Here is a 24496-nt window from a genome sequence, read left to right on the forward strand (position 1 = left end):
ACTTTATTGAAGAAAGGGGTTTGATGGTGAGCTGTCAGAGTGGTTTTAGGAAGGGGAGAAGTACTGTTGACTCAATCGTATGTCTTGAGGATGAAATAAGGAAAGCACAAGTAAAGAAAGAAACTGTTGTGGCAGTGTTTTTAGATGTAGAAAAGGCCTTTTCTACATCTAAAAACACTGCCACAACAGTTTCTTTTTTTACTTGTGCTTTCCTTATTTCATCCTCAAGACATATGCTTTGGGTGGAGGGACTTTTAATTAAAATGCATTTATTAGGGATTGGGGGAAACATGTTTAATTGGGTAATGGACTTTTTAACTAATAGAAGCATCCAGGTGAAAATAGGGAAAGATATGTCAAGAAGATGTTTGGTTGAAAATGGAACTCCACAAGGAAGTGTTATTCGTCCATTGTTATTTAATATAATGATTAATGATATTTTTTCTAATGTTCAGCCAGGGATAGGGAGATCTCTATTTGCTGATGATAGTAGCTTGTGGAAAAGGGGGAAAAATGTGAAGTACACCCTGAAGAAGGTTCAGGAAGCTTTAACCTTAGTAGAAGACTGGGGTAAGAGATGGAGTTTTAGATTCTCTATTGAAAAGACTAAAGTAATGTTTTTTACTAGAAAGAAGGTACCTGAAAATATGCAACTACAGCTGTATGGTAGACCATTGGAAAGGGTTAAGAGTTTCAAATTTCTTGGTGTTATTTTTGATGTAAGACTTACCTGGAGAGATCATATTTCAAAAATAATAGACAAAAGTAAAAGAGTCATGAACTTAATGAGATGTCTTGCTGGAACAGAATGGGGAGCAGATGTAGCATCTTTGAAGCAGATTTATGTTTATTTAATTAGATCAAGAATTGACTATGGGTGTTTAGTGTATGGTTCTGCAGCCAAATCCGTTTTAGCTGGATTAGATGTAGTTCAAGCTAAGGCGTTGAGAATATGCACGGGAGCTGTACGATCTTCTCCAGTGTGTTCGCTACAAGTGGAAACAGGTGAAATGCCACTTGGTTTAAGAAGAAGGCAGCTTCAAGCTAACTATTGGGTCAATTTGATGGGTCAGAGATGTGATCACCCTGTAAAATGTGTAATTGAACCATCATGAGAGAGGGAGGTGGCAAGACTCTCAAGTTTTGGGTGGTCTGGAGAAATCGTAACACAGGAATTGAACATTCTTAATAAGAGCTTTTGTTCAGTAGTAATGTGGCCTTTAATTCCTGTATGGCAATTGGAGGGTCCAGAGATTGACTTGAAGTTGCTTGAAATTAAGATGGAAAATCCTGAGGTAGACTTGGCATTTGAATTTCAGTGTCATGTAAGAGAAAGATATAAGAACCATATATTAATTTTTACTGATGGGTCAAAAGACCAAGAAACAGGAGCTACAGGGTCAGCCTTTTTTGTTCAGAGTTTTAATTTTCAAGCTTTTAAAAGAACCTCAGATTTTTTTAAGTGTATTTACTGTGGAGCTCTATGCAATCCTAATGGCAATACAGTGGGTTGAACAGATACAGAATCAGAAAGTACTGATATGTAGTGACTCTGTGTCAGCTATTAGTTGCATTGGAAAAGGCTCGTCAAAAAGCAGACAGGATATCATTTATGAGATTTTACTGATAATTAGTGAGGTGTAAAGAAGAGGGATAGAGGTGTCGTTTATATGGGTCCCAGCTCATGTAGGTGTCACATCTAATGAAAAAGTGGATAAATTAGCCAAGAAAGCTTGTCAAAGAGAGTCCATAGATGTAAATATAAAGTTATCAAAATCAGAGGGCAAATGGCAAGAAACAATTTTAAAATGGCAACAGAGTTGGCAACAAGAAACAAAGGGTAGGCATCTATTCTCAATTTCTAGTAGAGTAACTGACTCAGTTGGTTGTAAAAGAGGGAGTAATCGAAAGGAGGAAGTTATTTTTGCAAGGCTGAGAATTGGGCATACATTTTTAAATAGCACTTCGTTTTTATTGGGAAAGCATCAGAATGGTCTGTGTTCTTGTCAGGAATCTGAGACAGTTCATCATGTCATACTCTTTTGCAGAAATTATGACAGTCAAAGACAGGAACTGCTCGCACAGTTGCGTGGACTTGGTTTGGAAGAGGTGACGATGAAAAGCATTTTAGAAATAGGATCAAGTGGAAAGGGAAGACGATTTTTCTTAAAGTTTTTATTGGACACTGGGCTATATAGTAGGATATAGTGTAATTGGGCCTTAAGTAGGCATCAATCCTGTAGATGGCAGCAATGCAACTATTTGGATGCCGGCTGCCGTAAAACTCCGAAGAAGAAGCAACGCGAGCCGAACCACCGGAAGTTCCCACCGCGCAATGCATGCTGGGATTTGGTAAGTCAAAATATATTTATGCAAAATGTCTACATTTCTAGCCTATGCTAATTTTTCACTGCGGGTATTCTTTAATATACTTGTCATTGCTTAAACAATTATTGTTTATCATGTTCTACACATTTACGAGGTTATTTGTACCAACAAAAATAAAACAACAATCTTTTAAGCTCAACTTCGATTATTGTCCTCTCTAGCGGCGCCGTTGACGAATGTGGTACAGAGTATTCTGATTGGCTGAGCTGGTTAGGGGTGGTACCGAGCTGTACAACCACCGGTCGCGTGCATGAAGTCAGATGATTGAGTAGGAACTCATAGAACAGGATGTGTGCAGTAACTCGGTTAATCTTTGTTTGTCTGTTTTTAACAGTTACCGTTTGTAACGGTTGGCTGTTTGAATACTTTGGTGAGAAATATCAGGAGACAGATGATGTTTCGCTTTGGCCGCTACCACAGAAATATCAGACGAGCCCAACTACATTCAAACTCAGCGGTTCCAGTTTTCAAATCGTTCATGCCAAAGATTCGTCCGCAGGGCCGAGCTGCAGCCTGCTCCAAAACGCCTTCCGCAGGTAACCTTACAGTTAGTTAGTTACTCACTCACTCATAGTTTGCTAGTTATTTTTCCAATGTATTATTTTCTAAGTCAAACAAACCCCGATAAATACAGTCTTTCTGGCAAACGGAAAGGAAATTCAGTTTCATTTGTCATAAATCTACTCCAGTTCAATTCAGTGTTATTTATATAGCGTTTTTAACAGTGGGCGTTGTCACAAAGCAGCTTTACAGAAATTTGGATATAGGTATAGATGTATACCTAATGAGCAAGGCAGAGGTGGCTGTGGTGGCAACAAAATGTTCCTTAAGACAATTTGAGAGGAAACCCTCTTCTGGGTAACTCTGGATAGTGATAACTATTCCTCTTCTTCTGTACACTATAGATTAACATAAACAGCTGTAAGCCATAATAAATAAAACAAAATCAGTATTTGGTGTGAGATGACCTTTTGCTTTAAAAAAATGGAAATCTCAGGTACAATTGGTGCAGTTTTATAAGGAAATGAGCTGTAGGTTTTACTGAGCATCTTGAAGAACCAGCTACAGTTGTTCTGGAGGCTTTGACTGTCACGCTTGCTTCTTAATTTTGCAGCAAAACCCAGTAGCTTCATTATGCTTTCTTTTTTAAACTGAAAAGTGGTATCTTATTACTGCCCAGATACAATTTTTTTTTCCCCCATAACATTTAATTTTGTGCTGGAAAATGAACGTTTCGTACTCTAAAATGTTTTTTTACTGAGTCAATAATGTAGAAGTCATAAAATAGAAATTTCAAAGTTTGTATGAAAAAATAGGCTGCTTTAAGACTTTGGCACAGTACTGTGTATATTTGTGTGTGTGTTATATAGCCCAGGAGTAATAGGGTTATACCCGGAACAAATTATGCTGCGTTCATGTGCTATGGGAATTATGGTAAATACCAAACGCCGACATGGAAAGCACACATGAACGCCCCCTCTTGTGGTATTTTCCACTGGGCAACTCGTAGAAAATTTTGATACACGAGTTGCCGAGATGAGATGAACTTTAACCTTTTCAACATGGCGGCGAGCGGTACAAGACACTTGAATGCTAAGCATTGTACGCTACTAAAGTTTTTTTTACTAGTACTAGTGGGTAGTTTTTGGTGTCTATGCAATGTTGCGTCATTAACAAGTGTAATATAATACATTAGAAATCCGTTTCCTTTAAAAATGTGTTGTTATGGTTTGTTTTTACCTATCCAGAGCAGACGCTATTGCTAACGATAGCTAACTAACTATTGCTAACTTGAATCTGGTCCACCATCTTTAATTTGTCAACCACAACAAAAGCATGTGAACACAACACACTGGTAAATACCACTTCCCAACTGGAAAATATCTTCTTCCCAGAGCACATGAATGCAGGGTCAGTAACAAGCTGAAAATTTCAGAATATGTTCAGAATACCCTTAGGAATAACATACTAAAAGTCCCCGGAAATCCCCCTTGTGCTCTCTGAGAAATGGCCACCAAAATGGCCGCCAAATGGAGCTCTGCCCATATCTTAGGCCCAAAACAAAATATTAATGCAATTAAAAGGTCAGAATATATGTTTTGTAGGGTAGGAGAGTAAATTCCAACATGTGTGTATTAATTACATTGTGTATTAACATTATATAATAAGTGTACACATTATTATAACAGTATATTTGTGTATAATGTGTTCGCTTGCCATGTCTGGTTAGATTGTCATATTTTTGGCAATGGGAGTTTCACTAAAACCAAAAACATCATGAACTCCAAAACATTACCTTCAATCCATTATAACAATTTATTTACATATATTGTTCATTATAACAAGAAGCTAATCCAACACAATAAATCATGGTGACTGAGTGTTCCTCAAATAATGAACCTATTTACAAGAAGACAACTGGTCATTGTTCTATAACTTTCAACTTCAACAATCAATAATAATTACAGACTTATAATTGTAAATCTGTACATGTGCTATTTAATGTACACTACCGATTATAGAGTGTGGATCCACTGGTTACTCGTTCACTCCGTATCATCCTATTCTGTTCACAAAACAACAAACACAATTACTAGGGGTTGGAGTACTTATTTTCATTAATATTAATTAAAGTAAATTGGTGGTGTAAAATGAAAAATGGCATGTTAAAAGGTCATGCTGAGTTCAGTCATTTTTAAAAGGTCATGCTGAGTTTAGTCTTTTTTTTTTTTTTTTGTCCGAACACACTGGCATTGCTAGTAGTAAAGACTGGCGCTAAGATTAATTTTTTTCCACCCTTAAACAAGCTTGAATAAATTCCCTACTTCATTGATGGTACAACAAAGGTCCAAGCATTACAACTGAGGCACTGAGAAGTGTTTAAGTCTACTCATTGTTTATAAGCAAGAGCTTTTATTGAGGCAGACCTTTTTGTCATGAAAGTCGCCGGAATGTAAGTGTACTGAAACAGCTTGCCATTGTAGTTTTAGAAGATGGAGTTCTCAAATTTAATTTCCCTTTAATATTTTATCAAAGCTTAAAGATGCACTAAATATTAAGGAAATTGATGTCTAATTGTTGTCTTACATTATGTTCATGTATGTAGGTAGCCTACTAAGCTAATCTGTCAATCATGTCAACCATCAAATTCCATGTAATTTCCACATTAATGACCTTGTAATCTTGGTTAATTTTCATTTTAATTGTGTGACAATGGTGAATTTGCATTGCTTGTATGAGAGAACATATAATTTAACATTTTAATTGCATTTATATTATGTTTTATCCCTGAGATATTGAAAAATCTCCAATCAGCAGCCATTTTGGACGCCATCTTGAATTTCTCAGAGAGCACAAGGTGGATTCCCGGGGACTTTTAGTATGTTATTCCTAAGAGTATTCTGAACATATTCTGAAAAATTCAGCTTGTTACTAATTTGTTCCGGGTTGGACTCAATTTTGAGCTAATGCTCTTGGGCTAATATGGACACGAGTGTTTTACTGGGAAATGCGCCATTTGTATTTTTCATACAAGCTACATCCGGGACATGGAGAATAGAGGTCTGCGTGGGACAGAATTTTCAGTCCCGCTCCCGCAAAGATTTATGATTTTCAGTCCCGCCCGCGCCTGCCATATTTTGTCCCGCTCCCGCCCGCAAATCCCGCATGATGCAGATGTTCGCGTTATTTCTTACGAAAGTTCTTGTCATTGGCTTGGGGAATTAAACATGCTGAGCTTAGCTGAGCTCTCCACTGACCGATCCTTCACCTAGCGCACGTAGCGAGGGTGCGTGTTGCCAGGCGGCATGCGCAGCTGAGGCTTTACAGAGATGCCCATTGTGAACCTATTATATTATTATACATGCAAATTTATAAAAAGCTTTATTATTATTATTATTATTATACATGCACACTTCATATCAGCATCCTTGAAGGCCAATGCAAGCTTACCTGTGAATTGGTGCTGTTAGTACAGCAGTCCAGGTACCTTCTAGCTAGTGTAGCATTCACCAGTAGCGTTAGTGAAGGCCAACGCGAGCTTACCCGGGACTCTGTGTTGGCGCGGCAGTCCAGTTACCTTCTAGCGGGTGTCGTGCTAGCGCAGTAAAGTTTATTATTATTATTATTTTCCCTGTGTAATTTACTTAGTTATTTTTAAAATTAACATCGACAACTGCACACAACGGAGCGACCTGGCAGCCCAAATTCTCAAAAAAAATTCCCCCCCCCCCAAAAATACATGTTTTTATTCCATGGAAAAAAGTGGCCTGTATGTATAATAATTCCTAATATTTCACTCTGATGATGTCACTCCCAGTGTTTTCCAGTTTTCTTGATGCATGTTGTCAAAATAGCAAACCAGTTCAAAATTAAAATTCTTTTAACTTGCTTCATTTTTTTTTTTTTGTATGTGTGTCCAAATAATATAAAGAGTGTTACATGGTGGCGAAAAGATATGAAGATATAATTCTCCTGTTGAAAAATGTATCACTCGTTTGCTTCGTTCACTCGTAATATATCTATTCACCACTCGAAAATAAACATATCTTCATGCAACTATGTAATATATTTTTAACCAATGTACTTACTTTCAGTGCACATGCAATATTACAGTTTGGTTTCATGGTAAACAGTTGTAGAAGAGTAATGATTTCTAATTTCACTATCCAGAAGAAAGAAGATTGTTTCCATTTTGAGTTTGGTTCTTCATGTGCCATGTCAGAGTTTTTCCACCTGTCTTGCTCATTAGGGATATAAATGTACGTTCAGCTTGTTTTAAAACAATGGCTAATGGAATATTTCAGCATGTCACTAATCTGATCTGATTTCTGTATGATATCACTGAATAGGAATGGTGGTGTCTTTGTGGCTAATTAAACATTTTTGTAAGTTTGTGTTTTAAAGTTTGGACTCGTAGCGATGAAGTTATTTCTGACGTTCTGGCTCTGTCTTTCAGATATTTTAATTACATCTTTGACTATGTGAAGAAGCTTGAGAAGAACCAAGATAAAGTGTTTGATTCCGAGCTGACTGAGCTTCAGGTGCAGATCACATCCACTGACCCGGAGTGTGACGGTTATCCGAGTCTAAAAACAGATGAATCCTGTGAGTTCCCTTTCTTTCTTCATGCCCTTCTACTTCTGCTAAAATTACAACAATCCATACTTTATTTCTTGAGTTTTGTGTAAGGAGTTGCTTTCTTAACAACATCCAAAAATAGTGTGAAATGAGACGCATTACATACATGGCAAATAAACAGAAGTGAGAATTGCAATTTCACATTGGACCTGTAGTCACAGTAATCCACTTCTGCTAATCCAAAGATTAACTTGACTCTAATCCAATACATGACATCTGCTTAAGAGCTTTAACCATGATGCTGGGTACTACTTTTATAATCAAGGCATGGATCAAGGATTTTTAGTGTCCTTGTGATCCACAACGAAATTCAGTTTGGCACTCTCCTAGCAACAATTATAAATAATAAGAAAAGGTAAATACATATAGGCAGCATCATGTAAAATGCATGTAGTTCTAAGTAGAGACCACAGCAGTAGGCTGTAAAACGCATTGGTGCTAATAAAGTGCAATAATGAAAGGGACACATCTCACTCTCATTCACCCACGCACACAAACGCGCACATACCACTACCACCTATACATGAGTCCATATCAAGTCCATGCTGTCGTGTGTGGGCAGTTTTATCATGTAGATTTGACATTAAAAATTGTTTTGTAGAGTTTGTCAAAAGTTGTGTAAAAGGTTACAACACGTTTACATGCATAAACTACTCCGGTTTTTACGTTTATTCCAAAAAGGGCAATGTTCCTACTAAGGAATATTGAGACACACATTTCCTAATGTGCTGTATACATTTCCTAAATGCTCCTAAACCCTGAATAACATCGGTATGTCCCACATGTTTTAATTGGAAAATGCTAAATATGCTGTTTACATGATACATATCAAATGAGTGGAAAACATTAGTGTTAATTGGTGGTGGGAGCAAACACTTGTACCATGTACTCATGTTAAACTCAAATGAGATCAGGCATTAGGGCAACACCATTTAACCTTGCTTTTCCCACAGGGTTGTTGAATTCTCTATTCTGATTGGTCAGAAGGTGTTGATTTATATTCTGTCTGACCTGCAGTAGTGTTGATCTTTATTTCAAATTGCATCTATCATAATAGCTTGCACATGTATGGTGGATTTACCACATAAACATTGTAATAATTGATGTGGTGTTTTCTGTGAGATGTTTCCTTTAATAATTTTGGAAGGAGTCTCCAGTATCAGTGTCCAAGGTAAAAGCTGTCTTTTAATGTTTTCTGACATGGGGCAAGTCTTCAGGACTGAAGGCCTTGATTAAAGAGAAGGAGAGAGACAGAAAGATGAGAGGCTGGTGAAGAAACCAATACTTATAGCTATTATAATGTGTCATGGACATTTCACAAGATTATCGAATATCGAATAATGTTGATTTAATATAAGTGGAGCTTTCTCCCCATTTACAATAGCAGTAAAATGTATAATTAATGTCATTTTCTGCTTACTTAGATCAGCTGTCAGTGGACCAACCCACAGCTCTTCTTAAGGCCTCAAATGTATGGGGAGCATTGAGAGGTAAGCTGATCTGTCCCAGGTTTGAGGGGTCGTCCCCCCGATTGAATATTTCTGTTATTTAAAAAGTTAATGCATCCTTTGCTGTGTCTTGCATTAAAAAAAACCTAGATTTTCTAAGAATAAAGCACAGAGAGAATTGTACAACAACTCAAACTTGCTTGTCTCTGAAGGGAGAGCTAATTCTTTTCTATAATACATAACCAAAATCATTCATCTTAAATTAAAAATATGCTGTTTACATCACCTGTTTGTAAAATGTTTGTATGAATGTGATTTGCATTCATCAAAACGTCTAAGATGATATGACCTGAAGTCTCATTATATGTCAGTATCCTAAAATAGGGCCCTATGAAATCTTATTTTTTCTCAAATTCCGTTTTATTTTTTTGGGTTTTCGGATTTGTTTTTTGTTGTTTCGGATTTTTACAATTTTAATCAATATCTAGCTCTAAAAGTCAATGACAAACACAGCCACATATGTCAAATTAACAGTTTTATTTTAACCCATACAGAAACATTTGTTATAGCCACTGTTTATTCAAAAGTAGATACTATGCATAACAACTTAAGACCCCAGTAATGACAACTCAAAGAAGCTGTAATCAACTTAATTATACAGCATAACTTAATACAGCTTAACTTAATCAACTCCTGTCAAGCTAAAATTCATTTGTCCATTCTAAACATCTCTTGAGCAGCCAGGTATCTCCCACCTTTTTGACACATCGCCATTGAAGACAGTGAGACATTTGGTGTTGTATTCGGTCAGAGATTCCCTCTTGTCAGTGAAAAGTGTTTTATATTTGCTAAAGCTCCTCTCACAGTCAACAGAGCTGACTGGGAAATACATGTATGATTTGGCAATGGCTGCAATCTCTGGAAAGCGCTGGGTTGTACCTTTCCAGTACTCAGCAAGGTCCAGCGATTCTGAGAGGCCTTCATTTCTGACACAGTGCTGGTAAGCAGCCCACTCCTCACTGAGCTCTGCAGATGGGGTCTTCAATGCTGACAGGGTGCCATAGGCTTCAATCTGCCTTTCCATAGCTGGAGCCTGTCTAGGATCAAACACCCTGATCATCTTGTAGACCTGTTTGGCAGGATGGACATCCCAGTGCTTTGAAAACTTCTCAAATGCAGTGTGAAATGCATCATGAAGGTAATCCAGCACAGTTTTCTTCTTTCGAATGGACATCTCATTGAGCAACTCGTCGGTTTTCGCTCCAAAACCGTAGGTTTTGGCTGTGCCATTGACTAGGTAGGAGCCTAGATCTTCCATGATGTTGTAGGCAGAGACTGCTGTAGGAGTGTGGGTGCCCTCCAAAACTGCCAGGGCTCTGACCAGTTTCCCACACCCTTCAGAGATGAATGTCTGCTTCATTTGAAGGGTCTCTTGCTTGTCATCGGTTTCCACCAGATCAAGGATGTTTTTCACAGCCTGGGCAGAATACTTTTCAGCTGAGAAAAACTCGTTGTACAGGTGGACATGTTCAGCATGGAACCGTACCGCTTCAAACCAGCTATTCCACCTTATATTTCCTGGTTCAGGTGGAACCTTCACATGCACAGCATCCTTTGCAGACAAAAAGTGCAACCACCTTCTTTTCCTTGCAGGCTTTTTGAAGAAGGCAGATTTGATCCACATCACCAGACTTGTAACGTCACTGAAGTAGCTGTAGTGTTGCCAGGTTTCTCCTACCAAATTGATGACGTGACACAAGCAGGTTGCATGTACGCTGTTTGGCATTACTCCTTTCAGTACTTCTTTGTAGGCCTTTAGGCAGTATGATGCATTGTCAGTGACTACTGCCAGTACATCATTCAAATTTATCTGACTGCTGTGAAGTGACTGTAGTAGTGCCTGCGATAATGTTGAAAAGTTTCAGCTGTCCATGAAGATGACATCCGTCAGATAGTATTTGCCTTCAGTACCTGTTGAATTAAACAGAAACAAAGGAAAAAATAATTAGGCCTATGTGCATTTTAGGAAATAGCCTAATTTACATGTTAGACTAAATAAGCACCTTTGTAATAAAACTGCAAATAGCTTAACATTAACCTCCATTGATGATGATGATGATGTTGTTGTTGTTGTTGTTGTTGTTATTATTATTATTATTATTATTTTTATATTATTATTTTGGTACCTGCAACATAATTAAAAAACTGACAGGGATATGCTTTATCAGGCTACCTAAAAAAAGGGGGAGGGGTAGGTTTGGTAGGGGGCTACTCACCTATGACAATGTTGAGGACACTGCGGTCTCGGTTATCTGACGTTTCGTCAACAACAGCAAAGAGCTTCTTATCACGGATCTCTTGTAGCACTGTCTGCATGTGCTCGTTGAACACCCGCTGTAGATGGATCTGTCTAAGACTGCTTGGATTCTCAGGCAGCGCACCTCCCTGTTTGCAGTGCTTGACTAGAAAGGGGCGTATCTTCCTCATTTTTTCTAAAGGTATATCGGCCTCTGCACACACAGCCACAAAATCTTCCACGAATTCCCGTCTGTCATCCTGTGACTTGGTCGCTACGTCCAGTGACACTTGGATGGCTCTCCTGCTTGATTTTGCTTTGTTCTTCAGATGAACCTTGGATTTCAAATGATCGTTACAAGTGTCCTTTCGGCTCCAGTCAATTGTATGCTGACAGAATTTGCAGAAAAGTTGTTGGCCAGATGCATAATAATCGTTTGGATATTGCTCTGCTCGAAGCTTGGCAGTTAATTGCGTATTTCGTAACTTTTTAGAAACTGCTGGTTTTGCAGCAGGGGCTGTACGTTTAGACATATTTCCCTCGCAGTCACATCAGTGAGGAAACAAACTCGCGTGGTTAACAAGATATGGTCTCTAGGCAACCCCGGACTCACTGAAAGTGAAAGATGTGACAAAATCGGGCAGAAACAGTGTCTGTGTCTTAAAATTAGAAAGAGGGTGATTAAATTTATTTCAGGCAAAGAAAAATGAACGAATTCCGCGCTATTCCATGTTTATCAGAAAAATCCACTTTTATGTCTAGATTCCGTGATTCCGTCCGTGTTTTCCGCATCGCTGAAATCATAGGGCCCTACTAAAAATACACTTGGGATTACTAGGAACCTCCTATACCCCTTTTCCACCAAAAGGGTTCTGTTCTGGTTTGTGCACCAAATTTTGAACCATTCAGAGCACTGTGACCAAAAATAAATCGGTTTGGAACCTGAAAATTGGTTCTTAGCTGGAACCAAGATATAGCTGGTTTTTCCAGCATGAACCATGACATTAGTGGGCTTGTCATTAGTTTGAAGAGGAAGCAGAACTCAACAATGGAAAAGGATAATTTTCAGAAAGAAAGGGATGAAAATATCTGCAGTAATAGAACAAAAGCTCACAGGTAGACCCCGAAGCCGCCGCCAGGCGCCGCTAAAACCGCCATTTAGAATTTGAGCCGCCGCCAGCCAATAATTTTGTAAGCCAATTTGAGCCGCTATCTAATAAAATTTGGCTGAGCCACTAAGAATTGTGTACATCAAATAATGGGTTTGTCCACATCATGAGCTACAAGAAAAGTGACACAAACATGATCAACTGTACACACTAGTAGTAACACAATAGAGACGTATAGGCATACACTGTAGAGATTTAGAACTGATATCACAGCACAGAGAGCCACCACAAGCTTGCCGTTGTGACTACCTGTCTGGCTTCCCGCCCCTCACACCGTTACCACGATACACTGGGGAACCCGGGAACCCACCCAGAGCATCAATCGACTCCGATATCGACGAGATGGCTGCATTCTTTGCCGCTGCTGAGGGAAAGTGTAAAGGTATTTTTTGTTTGTTTGTTTCACATACTTCGAGATTGATAAAAAAAAAAGTACTCCACCACTCTACTTTCATCATAGTAAGATAGCTGCCAGTCCTTCACTGGTCATTGCTAGTGAGAGTAGATAGCTAGATGCCTTCCTCGAACAATCCAGATTAGCTTATTATTAGCATTGAACTACAATCTTGCTAGATTTATATTTACAATGAAGTAAGAGACCAGGGGACCTGTGGTAATTTGCTATTTATTCCCCCCATTTGTTTGATCCATTCGCCCGGATACATGCCACACAGTGACGTCCAGTATCAGCCATTTGTAGCCATAAACATTTTGGTGGCTGCAGCAGCCATTAAGGTTTTGGCTGAGTCAGCTAGCCAGCCAATAATTTCATCAGCCAGCCATTATCCTGAAAACAAACGGCTTCGGGGTCTACTCACAGGTAATCAATGTGTTCTGCTATCTTGCTACAATTATTTACTTCCATTGTGAATTGTGCAGTGCCATTCATTCATGGCCCATCCTTGGTTACAATGGTTCCACTCAAAACTGGTGAAAACATGGGCTGGTTCGCTAACTAGTACCAATGTTCAAAGTTCCCTGTTGGTTGAAAAGGGGTATAAGAGATTCTATTGCAAAAATCTAATTAAAATGAATAGGCATGTTAACTATTTTATTTTGCTAACAGCCATAATACCCATTTGTTCTTTAAGATAAATTCTAGATTTTTTTTTTTTAATGTAAGATTTAGGGTTTGTTTGTTTTTTTATGTAAGAAAAGCTAGCTAACTTCATTTTATATGTTGAATCTGCATGCAGAGGGCAACATTTTGCATACATTGTACTTAGTAACCAGTTAAGATTCAGATTTTTTCCTCCCCTCACTGACTATCTTACTACATGTGATTTGTGTATGTTGTATGTAATTTATGCTTGGAGTAACTCCAGGATATGATTGTAATTTAAATCCTGTTTGTTTTGTAATGGTACATTTTCTTACGCACATCTTATTTATGACGTTTTAAATAAAGGACTTGAGACCTTCAGCCAGCTGGTGTATGAAGATAATTATGGAGCTGTGAGTTCATTCTACATGTAGTTGATTGTATTTGATCCTGGCAGTTATTTCAGTGATGATGAATTGAAAACGCTAAATGATTGTGTCTATTTGATAACTCTTTGCACCAGATTACAATCAATAAGACGGACGTATCTGACTTTCCTCGCTTTGCTCATCGAGGCATCTTGCTGGACACATCTCGTCACTTTCTGCCACTCAAAGTCATACTGGCTAATTTGGTAAGCTGAAGCTTTGTACCTTTTTAGTGAAGTTTATGAATTCTGTGGCTGTCAGCATTTTAAGTAATTTAATGTGATGGTAATGGCTCAGAATAATAAAACTCGGAACTATAGTTTTAAATCCAAATGATCAAGACTTGTTGTTCTGGTTTTCTTAAAATGGGTAATATTAGGGTGGCGTAATTGCAGGAGGGAGGTGATTCAGTAGGGGCGGAATTGCCATTAAATAGGTGTAGCGCAAGGGTATGTAAGACAAAGGTAAGTGCAGAACAAGAGCAAATAAACATACCAATGTGCACCTTAGTCATTCTGTTATGTAGAAGGTGTCAGTTGCCTAGATCATTAGCTTATCACTGGAAATCCTGTTATCAACCTGAAACTAGTGAAGGTCTCAAAAGTGATGGCATTATTTATTCATGGAAAAAGATAAGGATGACCAAAAGTAATGTGCACTCTTCCTTACGAAGCATTCATATGTACACTGGCAATGAATTTAACTCCCTTAAAGATAAATGCATTTCTAGTATTTCTAGACTGGAAAGTTCTGTCATCACAGCACTCAATTCAGTCTGTATTACTAAGCTCATTAGGGCACAATGCTAGTTGGCATGAATAGCCATAATTAAAAGTTGCTTTTACAATATAACTACAGATTATAGCCTAATCGGTGTAATTATCCTTAACATTTCGTGAGCAATTCCAGTTCGCAGTTCTATGATCTAGATCATGATGAATGAACTATACGTTCTTTCCATTAATGGGTGGGGTAAAGGATGGCTGCCAGTTGCCTGTAAGGTGCACCTGTATCATGGGTTTACTGAATAAACTGGTTCTCATGGTTTTTACTCAGTTGTTCATCTCCTCCCACTTTGAAACCACAATTCAAGGAACTGGTGATACTTATGTGTCTTGAAAATGTCTACTGTTATGGTCCTCATGATCCAGCATAAAATACACATCACAAGATTGCGGTTTAATTTCATTGTAAATAAAACTGACTCAAGTTTGAACTGATTGGTTTCATTCTGCAGAGTCAGTGTTGTTGTTTGACTATGAGTAACTATCAAAATACCAAACAGCAAAATTCAACTTGTGTAGATATATAAGGATCTAAATCTATATCCAGATTTTTGTAAAGCAGCTTTGTGACAGTTATTTAAGGTTTTGAGAAATAAATGAGCAAATGTCCCTCAAAGTACAAGACTATGCTATTGTATGAAACCTATAGAAGAACTATGTATTGTAATTCATTTTTCCCCTTTTGTTTTCACGGTGAAGACTGATAAATAGCAAGGTTTATTTTCCCTGTGCATTGCAAAATGACCGATGCATCAGATTAAATTGTGCATGAGTTGGGATCTGGACTGGAGTCCACTGATTAGTAATGCCACGCTGGAAGAAAACCTAGCCATTTTTAATTTGAAAATTTGTAGATTTGATGTTTTGGAAACCTTTCTGGGTGCGAATACAAGTTATCAACTGAGGCACCAGTTTTTGAGGGTTAGGTTATGGTCAGAAACTGTAGCAAGTATTGTATCTGGATGTAATCTGTGCTTAATTCAAATTTGGATTCTGCAAATGTATGACTTTTTTTTTTTTTTTTATTAGAAGTTTCTTACAAAATGCTTTGTGTAACCAAATCTTCTCATGCTGTCTTTGTAGGAAGCCATGGCAATAAACAAGTTTAATGTTTTCCACTGGCACGTTGTGGACGATCACTCCTTCCCCTTCTTAAGTCGGACTTTCCCTGACCTCAGTCAACGTGTGAGCTGTCTTATGCAGTCTTCTCAGAAATACAGTGGTTTTTCTCTTCCTTTTTTTCAATTTCATGTCTCTATACTCGTTTAGTTTTTGAAGTGGATTCAGTTCTTAAACCTTTCTATTTTCTTGTACTTTAAGGTAAAGCATACAGACTATGTTCTGGAACACAGACACTTTTTTTTTTTTTTCATTGCATTAGTTGTAAGACACCTTAAGTGAGCACCACTGGACCAGATTCCTTGCCAGAAAAGCAATCGCACCAGACAACAAATGTGAAATGCAATACTCTGAGGATGAAACAAAAACTTAATTGTTTTGCTTATATGTCACTTTATCTTTATTGCTTTTTTTTTCTTTAACCTTGAAGGCTAACTGTGTCAGAAGTGAATGTAATTCTCCTTTGCACTGCTTTTCACCTTCATCAGCATGTTGTGGTAGTGCCATGCTGAAAAGCAGTCACAACCCTAAGCTGTGCTTGGGGTTCAGTTCCAGTTCCAGTTTATTTTATAAGGGACCATGTACAATTAAAACATAAATGTTGCCATTTAATGCATCGTACCAGAGTTAGCCTCAGGCAAGGCAAGTTTATTTATATAGCACATTTCATACACAGTGGCAGTTCAATGTGCTTTACAGAAGTAAAAACAAAACAGTAAGCAATAGAGAATAAAATTACATAAAATTTATTTTTATTCTAATATATAATAAAAGAAGGGCGGCACGGTGGTGTAGTGGTTAGCGCTGTCGCCTCACAGCAAGAAGGTCCTGGGTTCGAGCCCCGGGGCCGGCGAGGGCCTTTCTGTGTGGAGTTTGCATGTTCTCCCCGTGTCCGCGTGGGTTTCCTCCGGGTGCTCCGGTTTCCCCCACAGTCCAAAGACATGCAGGTTAGGTTAACTGGTGACTCTAAATTGACCGTAGGTGTGAATGTGAGTGTGAATGGTTGTCTGTGTCTATGTGTCAGCCCTGTGATGACCTGGCGACTTGTCCAGGGTGTACCCCGCCTTTCGCCCGTAGTCAGCTGGGATAGGCTCCAGCTTGCCTGCGACCCTGTAGAAGGATAAAGCGGCTAGAGATAATGAATGAATGAATGAATGAATGAATATAATAAAAGAATTAAACAATTAATTAAAAGAATTAAAAGAAAATAATAAGAATTAAACAATAGTAGAAATAAAATAATAAAATGAAGTAGTAGTTCAAATAGGAGGAGAAAAAGAAAAAAAAAGAAACCAGCAGAATAAAATAGAATAAAGTTAAAGTAAATTTGAAACATGCAGAGAAAGTAAAAATTATAAAAAATGTAAAGAAGACAATATTAATTATTTAACAGAAAGCATCTGAAAACAGCTTGGTCTTTAACCTAGATTTGCAGCTGCCAACAGCAGGAGCATTTTTAATGTCCTCTGGCAGTTGGTTCCATAGCTGTACTGTATAGTAGCTAAAAGCTGCTTTACCATACTTTGTTTTAACAACTGGTTTCAATAGTAAATTTTTCTGTTTCGATCTGGTAGATCTGATTGGGTTAGGCTGCTGCAACATATCAGTGAGGTAATTGGGCCCTGTACCATTTAGAGATTTGTACACCAGCAGCAATGTTTTAAAGTCAATTCTGTAGCTTATTGGAAGCCAGCTTACTGGAAGGCTAATTTACATCTGCAGTCCCAGACAAGACATAAAGGTTGACGTAATTAGAGAAGAGGAGACGGGCCTAAAGGTGCCTTTACAGAAGGTGTTGCCATCTGTATCAAGAAACACTGTTTATTGGTTCATTGTTTCTTCGACTGCACTGAATGCTTAATGGAGAGTTATAGAATTATTACGTCAACCTAATTGTTAATGAGTAAAAGCTACTTGGAGCTCACAGAAGGCCTTCATGTTCTCAAATTTCAGTGAAGGGTTTGCTTCAACAAACAAGTGCATTCAAGTTTGAATGCAACACAGCCTTTATGTGACGGTTAAGTCATCACTTAATTACTTATCTTTAGAAAAGCAGGTTCAGCAAGACCTTTGTAAATTATGGGTTGGCACAGCACACATTGTTTTACAACAGTAGATTTATGTTCATTAACTTTTCTTTTCTATCATAAATATTTCATTAGAATGAATTGGATCAGATCTGCACTAGCCAAAGTTAGTCTGCAACTCTTTTATATATCACTAAAGCTACACTTTAATTGCTGCAATTAATATACTAATGGTGTACCATATTATTGGTTTGCATTCCAGTTCAAAAAAAAATTTGCTCCTCTTATTCTTTTTGCCTGCTGTCCTGGAAATAGTGGGTAGGGTAAATGTCTTATTATAATATACCATGTTATAGAAATTCTAATAACACTATAGTTACAGGGGCGGCACAGTGGTGTAGTGGTTAGCGCTGTCGCCTCACAGCAAGAAGGTCCGGGTTCGAGCCCTGTAGCCAGCGAGGGCCTTTCTGTGCGGAGTTTGCATGTTCTCCCCGTGTCCGTATGGGTTTCCTCTGGGTGCGCCGTTTTCCCCCACAGTCCAAAGATATGCAGGTTAACTGGTGACTCTAAATTGACCGCAAGTGTGAATGTGAGTGTGAATGGTTGTCTGTGTCTATGTGTCAGCCCTGTGATGACCTGGCGACTTGTCCAGGGTATACCCCGCCTTTCGCCCGTAGTCAGCTGGGATAGGCTCCAGCTTGCCTGCGACCCCGTAGAACAGGATAAAGCAGCTAGAGATAATGAGATAATGAGACTATAGTTACAATAGCCACCCTGGTCAAGTGTTTTCTCCCTTTTTAGGCTCCAGGTCACATTTCTCTACCAGTCAGTGCACTTGAAATAAGTAGGCTGCATTTCTTGCCAATATCATTCCATAGTCTAGTTCTCTTTAATCTAGCTGCAACTTGGACACTATCCAAGTTGCAGCTAGATTAAAGAGAACTAGACTATGGACTATTACTTGTATATTATGTTTTGTGTTACCAAAGGGATCTTATCACCCGTACACCCACGTGTACACACCGGCTGATGTGAAAATGGTGATTGAGTTTGCTCGTATGCGAGGCATTAGAGTTGTTGCTGAGTTTGACACTCCAGGCCACACGCAATCATGGGGAAAAGGTTAGTGAAAAATCATATGGGATATACAGTATGTGTACATTTTATATCCATTATACATGTGCTTTGTATGTTATGCTGTCTAAGGTGACCCAATAGTAGTGGGATTTTAGTTTAGATTTAGGAAATGCTTTAGTCATATGGGCTCAGATAATATCCTGCTCAGGTCATGTTCTACAGTTGCAAATATGACTTTCAGTGAATGGAAACTTTGGAGACCAAATGACATACTTTGTTGGCCTACAGCAGAAATCAAATAGATATTGACCTTATTTATTTATTTAAATTTTTTTTAATTTTTTTAAGCAACATACAGTGGTGTTTGAAAGTTTGTGAACCCTTTAGAATTTTCTATATTTCTGCATAAATATGACCTAAAACATCAACAGATTTTCACACAAGTCCTAAAAGTAGATAAAGAGGACCCAGTTAAACAAATGAGAAAATTATTTTACTTGGTCATTTATTTATTGAGGAAAATGATCCAGTATTACATCTCTGCAAGTGGCAAAAGTATGTGAACCTCTAGGATTAGCAGTTAATTTGAAGGTGAAATTAGAGTCAGGTGTTTTCAATCAATGGGATGACAATCAGGTGTGAGTGGGCATCCTGTTTTATTTAAAGAACAGGGATCTATCAAAGTCTGATCTTCACAACACGTTTGTGGAAGTGTAGCATGGCACGAACGAAGAAGATTTCTGAGGACCTCAGAAAAAGCGTTGTTGATGCTCATCAGGCTGGAAAAGGTTACAAAACCATCTCTAAAGAGTTTGGACTCCACCAATCCATAGTCAGACAAATTGCATCCAAATGGAGGGAATTCAAGACCATTGTTACCCTCCCCAGGAGTGGTCGACCAGCAAAGATCACTCCAAGAGCAAGGTGTGTAATAGTTGGTGAGGTCATAAAGGACCCCAGGGTAACTTCTAAGCAACTGAAGGCGTCTCTCACATTGGCTAATGTTAATGAGTCCACCATCAGGAGAACACTGAACAACAATGGTTTGCATGGCAGGGTTGCAAGGAGAAAGCCACTGCTGTCCAAAAAAAACATTGTTGCTCGTCTGTGATTTGCTAAAGATCGCGTGGACAAGCCAGAAGGCTATTGGAAAAATGTTTTGTGGATGGATGAGACCAAAATAGAACTTTTTGGTTTAAATGAGCGTTTAAATGTTTTTAAATAGAGCGTTTTGTTTAGAGAAAGGAAACGCTGTATTCCAGCATAAGAACCTTATCCCATCTGTGAAACATCATGGTTTGGGCTTGTTTTGCTGCATCTGGGCCAGGACTGCTTGCCCTCATTGATGGAACAATGAATTCTGAATTATACCAGCAAATTCTAACAGAAGATGTCAGGACATCTGTCCATGAACTGAATCTCAAGAGAAGGTGGGTCATGCAGCAAGACAACGACCCTAAGCACACAAGTAGTTCTACCAAAGAATGGTTAAAGAAGAATAAAGTTAATGTTTTGGAATGGCCAAGTCAAAGTCCTGATCTTAATCCAATCGAAATGTTGTGGAAGGACCTGAAGCGAGCAGTTCATGTGAGGAAACCCACCAATATCCCAGAGTTGAAGCTGTTCTGTACAGAGGAATGGGCTAAAATTCCTCCAAGCCAGTGTGCAGGACTGATCAACAGTTACCGGAAACGTTTAGTTGCAGTTATTGCTGCACAAGGGGGTTACATCAGATACTGAAAGCAAAGGTTCACATACTTTTGCCACTCACAGATATGTAATATTGGATCATTTTCCTCAATAAATAAATGACCAAGTATAATATTTTTGTCGCATTTGTTTAACTGGGTTCTCTTTATCTACTTTTCGGACTTGTGTGAAAATCTGATGATGTTTTAGGTCATATTTATGCAGAAATATAGAAAATTCTAAAGGGTTTGCACCACTACGTATTTGGTAAATGTTTCCCAAATGCTTCCATTGTAGTTGCTTATGATTAAATGTGTATAAACATGTTAGTATTTTGTCATTCGCACAAAATTGAATACAAATTTAGGAAACAAAATGCAATATTATAGGAAGGCATGACTTTTTTGAAACGAATGACCTGTAATTTTGGCATGTACAAGAAACTAAAGGCCTTGGTGTCTCAATGTTGTGTAGGTCAGGCTGGTCTTTTGACCCCATGCTACTCGGGCAGCACTCCATCAGGTACCTTTGGTCCTGTAAATCCCATCCTCAACTCCACGTACGACTTTATGACCCGCTTTTTTGAAGAAATCAGCACTGTTTTCCCTGATGCCTACGTCCACCTTGGGGGAGACGAGGTCGATTTCTCCTGCTGGTGAGAGGACATGCTTATGCAGTTTTGTTCTTCACTAACTTAATGACTCCTATTGAAATACTGCACCAAATATAGCACAGCAAAGTTATAATAGAGGTGGAAAAATTGATGCTTCAGTAGAAGTTGTCAGGCATTGTGTTGCGTTCTTTTTTTTTTTTTTGAATCTTCACCAAACACCATAAATGCAAAACTTTTCAAATTAAATTGCTTAATTTTTGTGAAACATTTGGGCGAAAATGTACCTAAAGTCCAAAATGCATAGAACAATACACATTCTTGAAGTTTTTGAGCTGTGAGACATTACAACCCATGGTTTTTGTTCCTACAAAGGAAGAATATAGTAGCTTATTATTATTATTATTATTATTATTTATTTTATTATTTATTTTTAAAGTCTGGGAATTGAGGTGTGTGTGTGTGTGTGTGGTTTTGCCCCCCCCCCCCCCCCCCCCCCCGCTTCCCCTGACCCCCACTTAGGAAGTCAAATCCTGACATTCAGAAATTTATGGAGCAGCAGGGCTTTGGTCAAGACTACAGCAAACTGGAGTCCTATTATATTCAGAAGTAGGACATCTCTTCCTCATGAAAAATTCAGCATTCAATTCACAGCTTGAAAACCAGTATCAATAATTGATGACTTGAATTTAACTCCAGGCTCCTTGACATTGTAAAAGCCACCAATAAGGGCTACATGGTATGGCAGGAGGTTTTTGACAATGGCGTTAAGGTAAGAGATGGCTTTTTATTGCACAGAATTGTATGTAATCAAGGAAAAAAAAATGCCAAGCTACAGATGTCACGCCAAGCAAAATCACTGTCAACACTGTCGCAGGTTTTGTTAATTTATTCGAAGATGAAAGGTGAGGTCATGGATACAAGGCATAGTGATGTCATGGATGCCAAGTTTAAAATGACAAATCATTTAATTTGACATTGGTTCCTCTTTCTGTGATGAGATTAACTGGAAGGTCTTATTTACAAGTAGTCCAAAGTAGTCATTGGACAGTTGAAAATCCTAATTGTGGAAAATAGAAATAAATATCCAGCATAAACTGTTATGCTTGCGATATTAAGTGAGGTCTTATTATATCACATTTTGTGGCTAAATCTCAAGTGGTGTTCTCTTGCGCAAACTGCACTACATGGGTACAATTCTATGATGCTCTAGTGAACATTATGTAGTTCCATTTGGTATTTGGCCTCATGATTAAGGAAACTTCAAGCTTGTAACATCAACCATCTGTTCTATCTGGTAAAATGGTCTATTGCTGAACCCAGTATGTATTTTCATCGGCCAGTGCTCAAGTGAACAATTGACATCACTTTTTTTTTTTTTTAAATCCATGATCCCACTTTCATCTGGGGATTAAAATGAATACTTTGGCTAAAGATGGGAATTGTGTAAAATGTCTACCGCAATTAGCTGCATTGCTCACCCTTCTAACACGCTTGGCATGCAGTGATCTGCATTTGTGCTTGCTCAACCAATTTTTGTTTTGATTTAGAAGTCATTCAGTGAGTTGTATGCTTGTTGCAGCTGAAAGCTGACACAGTGGTGGAAGTTTGGATGAACAACAAAGTGGAACAGGAGCTTCTGAATGTGACTGGAGCGGGTTTCAACACAATTCTATCTGCCCCCTGGTACCTGGACTACATTAGTTATGGGCAAGACTGGCAGAAGTACTACAAGGTTGAGCCGCTTAGTTTTGCTGGTTAGTGCTGTCAGTGAATTGTCTGAAATTATAGTGGTGGGGTTTTTTATTATTTTTATTTATTTATTTTTATTTTTTGTAATTGTAGATATCTGCTGTGACTGATTTGCACAGATATTTATTTATGATTTATGATTCGCCAGTATTTGTATTGTGCTCGATTTCATTTGTGCAGATGGAAATATCTATTAGGATTCTTTGTAATTGCTTTTTTTCTATTTCAGATGATTTTAGTAGATATTAAAGGGTCAGTAATAGTTGTAGTACAAAATGTGGGTTGTTTAAGTTAACTCAACTGAACTGCTGTGAGATTAGCCTATGCTTCATTCCCAGGCCTCAGGTTTAGTGACTCAACCACAGAATATTTATTCTGGGTGGTCCCCCCCCCCGAAACAGTTTCACTAAACCCTTATGATTTCAGTTTGACAGAAAGTGGGGTTGTTTTTATATAAAAGCATAAGGACAATTTGAAGAGTCTTGTAGTTCCTGCCTCCACCTTGTGACATCTTTCAGTGAAGGTGTTTTGCAAACTTCATATTGTGCAGTTACTAACCCCATTTCCAGAAAAGTTGGGAAATTTTCCAAAATGCAATAAAAACAAAAATCTGGGATTTGTAAATTCACATGGACCTTTATAAAACTGACAAAAGTAGAAATAAAAGATTTTCAGTAGGTTTACTGACCAACTTAATTGTATTTTGTAAATATAAACAAAGTTAAAATTTGATGCCTGCAACAGACTCAAAGTTGGGACAGAGGCATTATCACCATTGTGTGTTATCACCTTTCCTTTTATTGACACTTTTTTTGTAATGGCATCTGAGGATACTAATTGGTGCAGTTTTGCAATTGGAATTCATCAATTCTTGCTTGATGCAAGACTTCAGCTGCTCAACAGTACGTGGTCACTGTTGTCTGATTTCTCCTCTTCATGATGCGTCATACATTCTGAATAGGAGACAGATCTGGACTGGCAGCAGGCCAGTCAAGTACATGCACACTGTGTCTACGGATCTACACTGTTTGTAGCCCGTGCAGAATGACATTGTCCTGCTCAAATAAACATGAACTTCTTGGGAAGAGACATCACTTTTGATTAATAAAATCTCTCTCAAATCCCAAAATATGGCCCAGTATATCAATGGTACCTTTACACACATGCAACTTACCCATGCTGTGGGCACTGATTTTACACCCCCCAAATACCATCACAGATGCTGGCTTTTGCACCTTTCTCTGAAAAGAAATTGGATGGTCATGTTCACTTTTGGCACAGAGAACTCGATGTTCAGTTTTCCCAAAAACAAGCTGAAATGTGGATTCCTCTGAACACAGCACATTTCCACTGCCTTTCGGTCCATCTGAGATGAGTTTGTGCCCAGAGAAATTGGCTGCGTTTCTGCATAGAATCGGTGAATGACTTCCTCCTTGTGTAATACAGTTTCAGATTGCGTTTCTGGATGCAGTGACAGACTCTGTGAAGTAACAACGGTTTTCCGATGTACTCCCAAGCCCATGTGGC

General features: G+C 38.4%; 1 protein-coding gene across 3 annotated transcripts in view; it reads left to right on the forward strand.

The window, feature by feature from the left end:
• Positions 1 to 2613: 2613 nt before the first annotated feature.
• Positions 2614 to 24496, forward strand: part of hexb (hexosaminidase B (beta polypeptide)) — a 46473-nt gene continuing 24590 nt past the window's right edge. The window contains exons 1-11 of one of the 3 annotated variants that reach the window (XM_060913245.1): positions 2614 to 2924; positions 7346 to 7494; positions 8952 to 9017; positions 13849 to 13895; positions 14006 to 14116; positions 15779 to 15880; positions 18831 to 18963; positions 21082 to 21262; positions 21740 to 21826; positions 21917 to 21989; positions 22800 to 22974. In XM_060913245.1, the coding sequence (XP_060769228.1) occupies positions 2677 to 2924; positions 7346 to 7494; positions 8952 to 9017; positions 13849 to 13895; positions 14006 to 14116; positions 15779 to 15880; positions 18831 to 18963; positions 21082 to 21262; positions 21740 to 21826; positions 21917 to 21989; positions 22800 to 22974 (1372 nt within the window). In that variant the 5' untranslated portion in view covers positions 2614 to 2676. The remainder of the gene's footprint in view (positions 2925 to 7345; positions 7495 to 8951; positions 9018 to 13848; positions 13896 to 14005; positions 14117 to 15778; positions 15881 to 18830; positions 18964 to 21081; positions 21263 to 21739; positions 21827 to 21916; positions 21990 to 22799; positions 22975 to 24496) is intronic. The other 2 variants (XM_060913244.1, XM_060913243.1) reach the window with 2 other exon arrangements.

The sequence above is a fragment of the Neoarius graeffei genome, chromosome 28 (assembly GCF_027579695.1).
Source record: "Neoarius graeffei isolate fNeoGra1 chromosome 28, fNeoGra1.pri, whole genome shotgun sequence".
Lineage (NCBI taxonomy): Eukaryota > Metazoa > Chordata > Actinopteri > Siluriformes > Ariidae > Neoarius > Neoarius graeffei.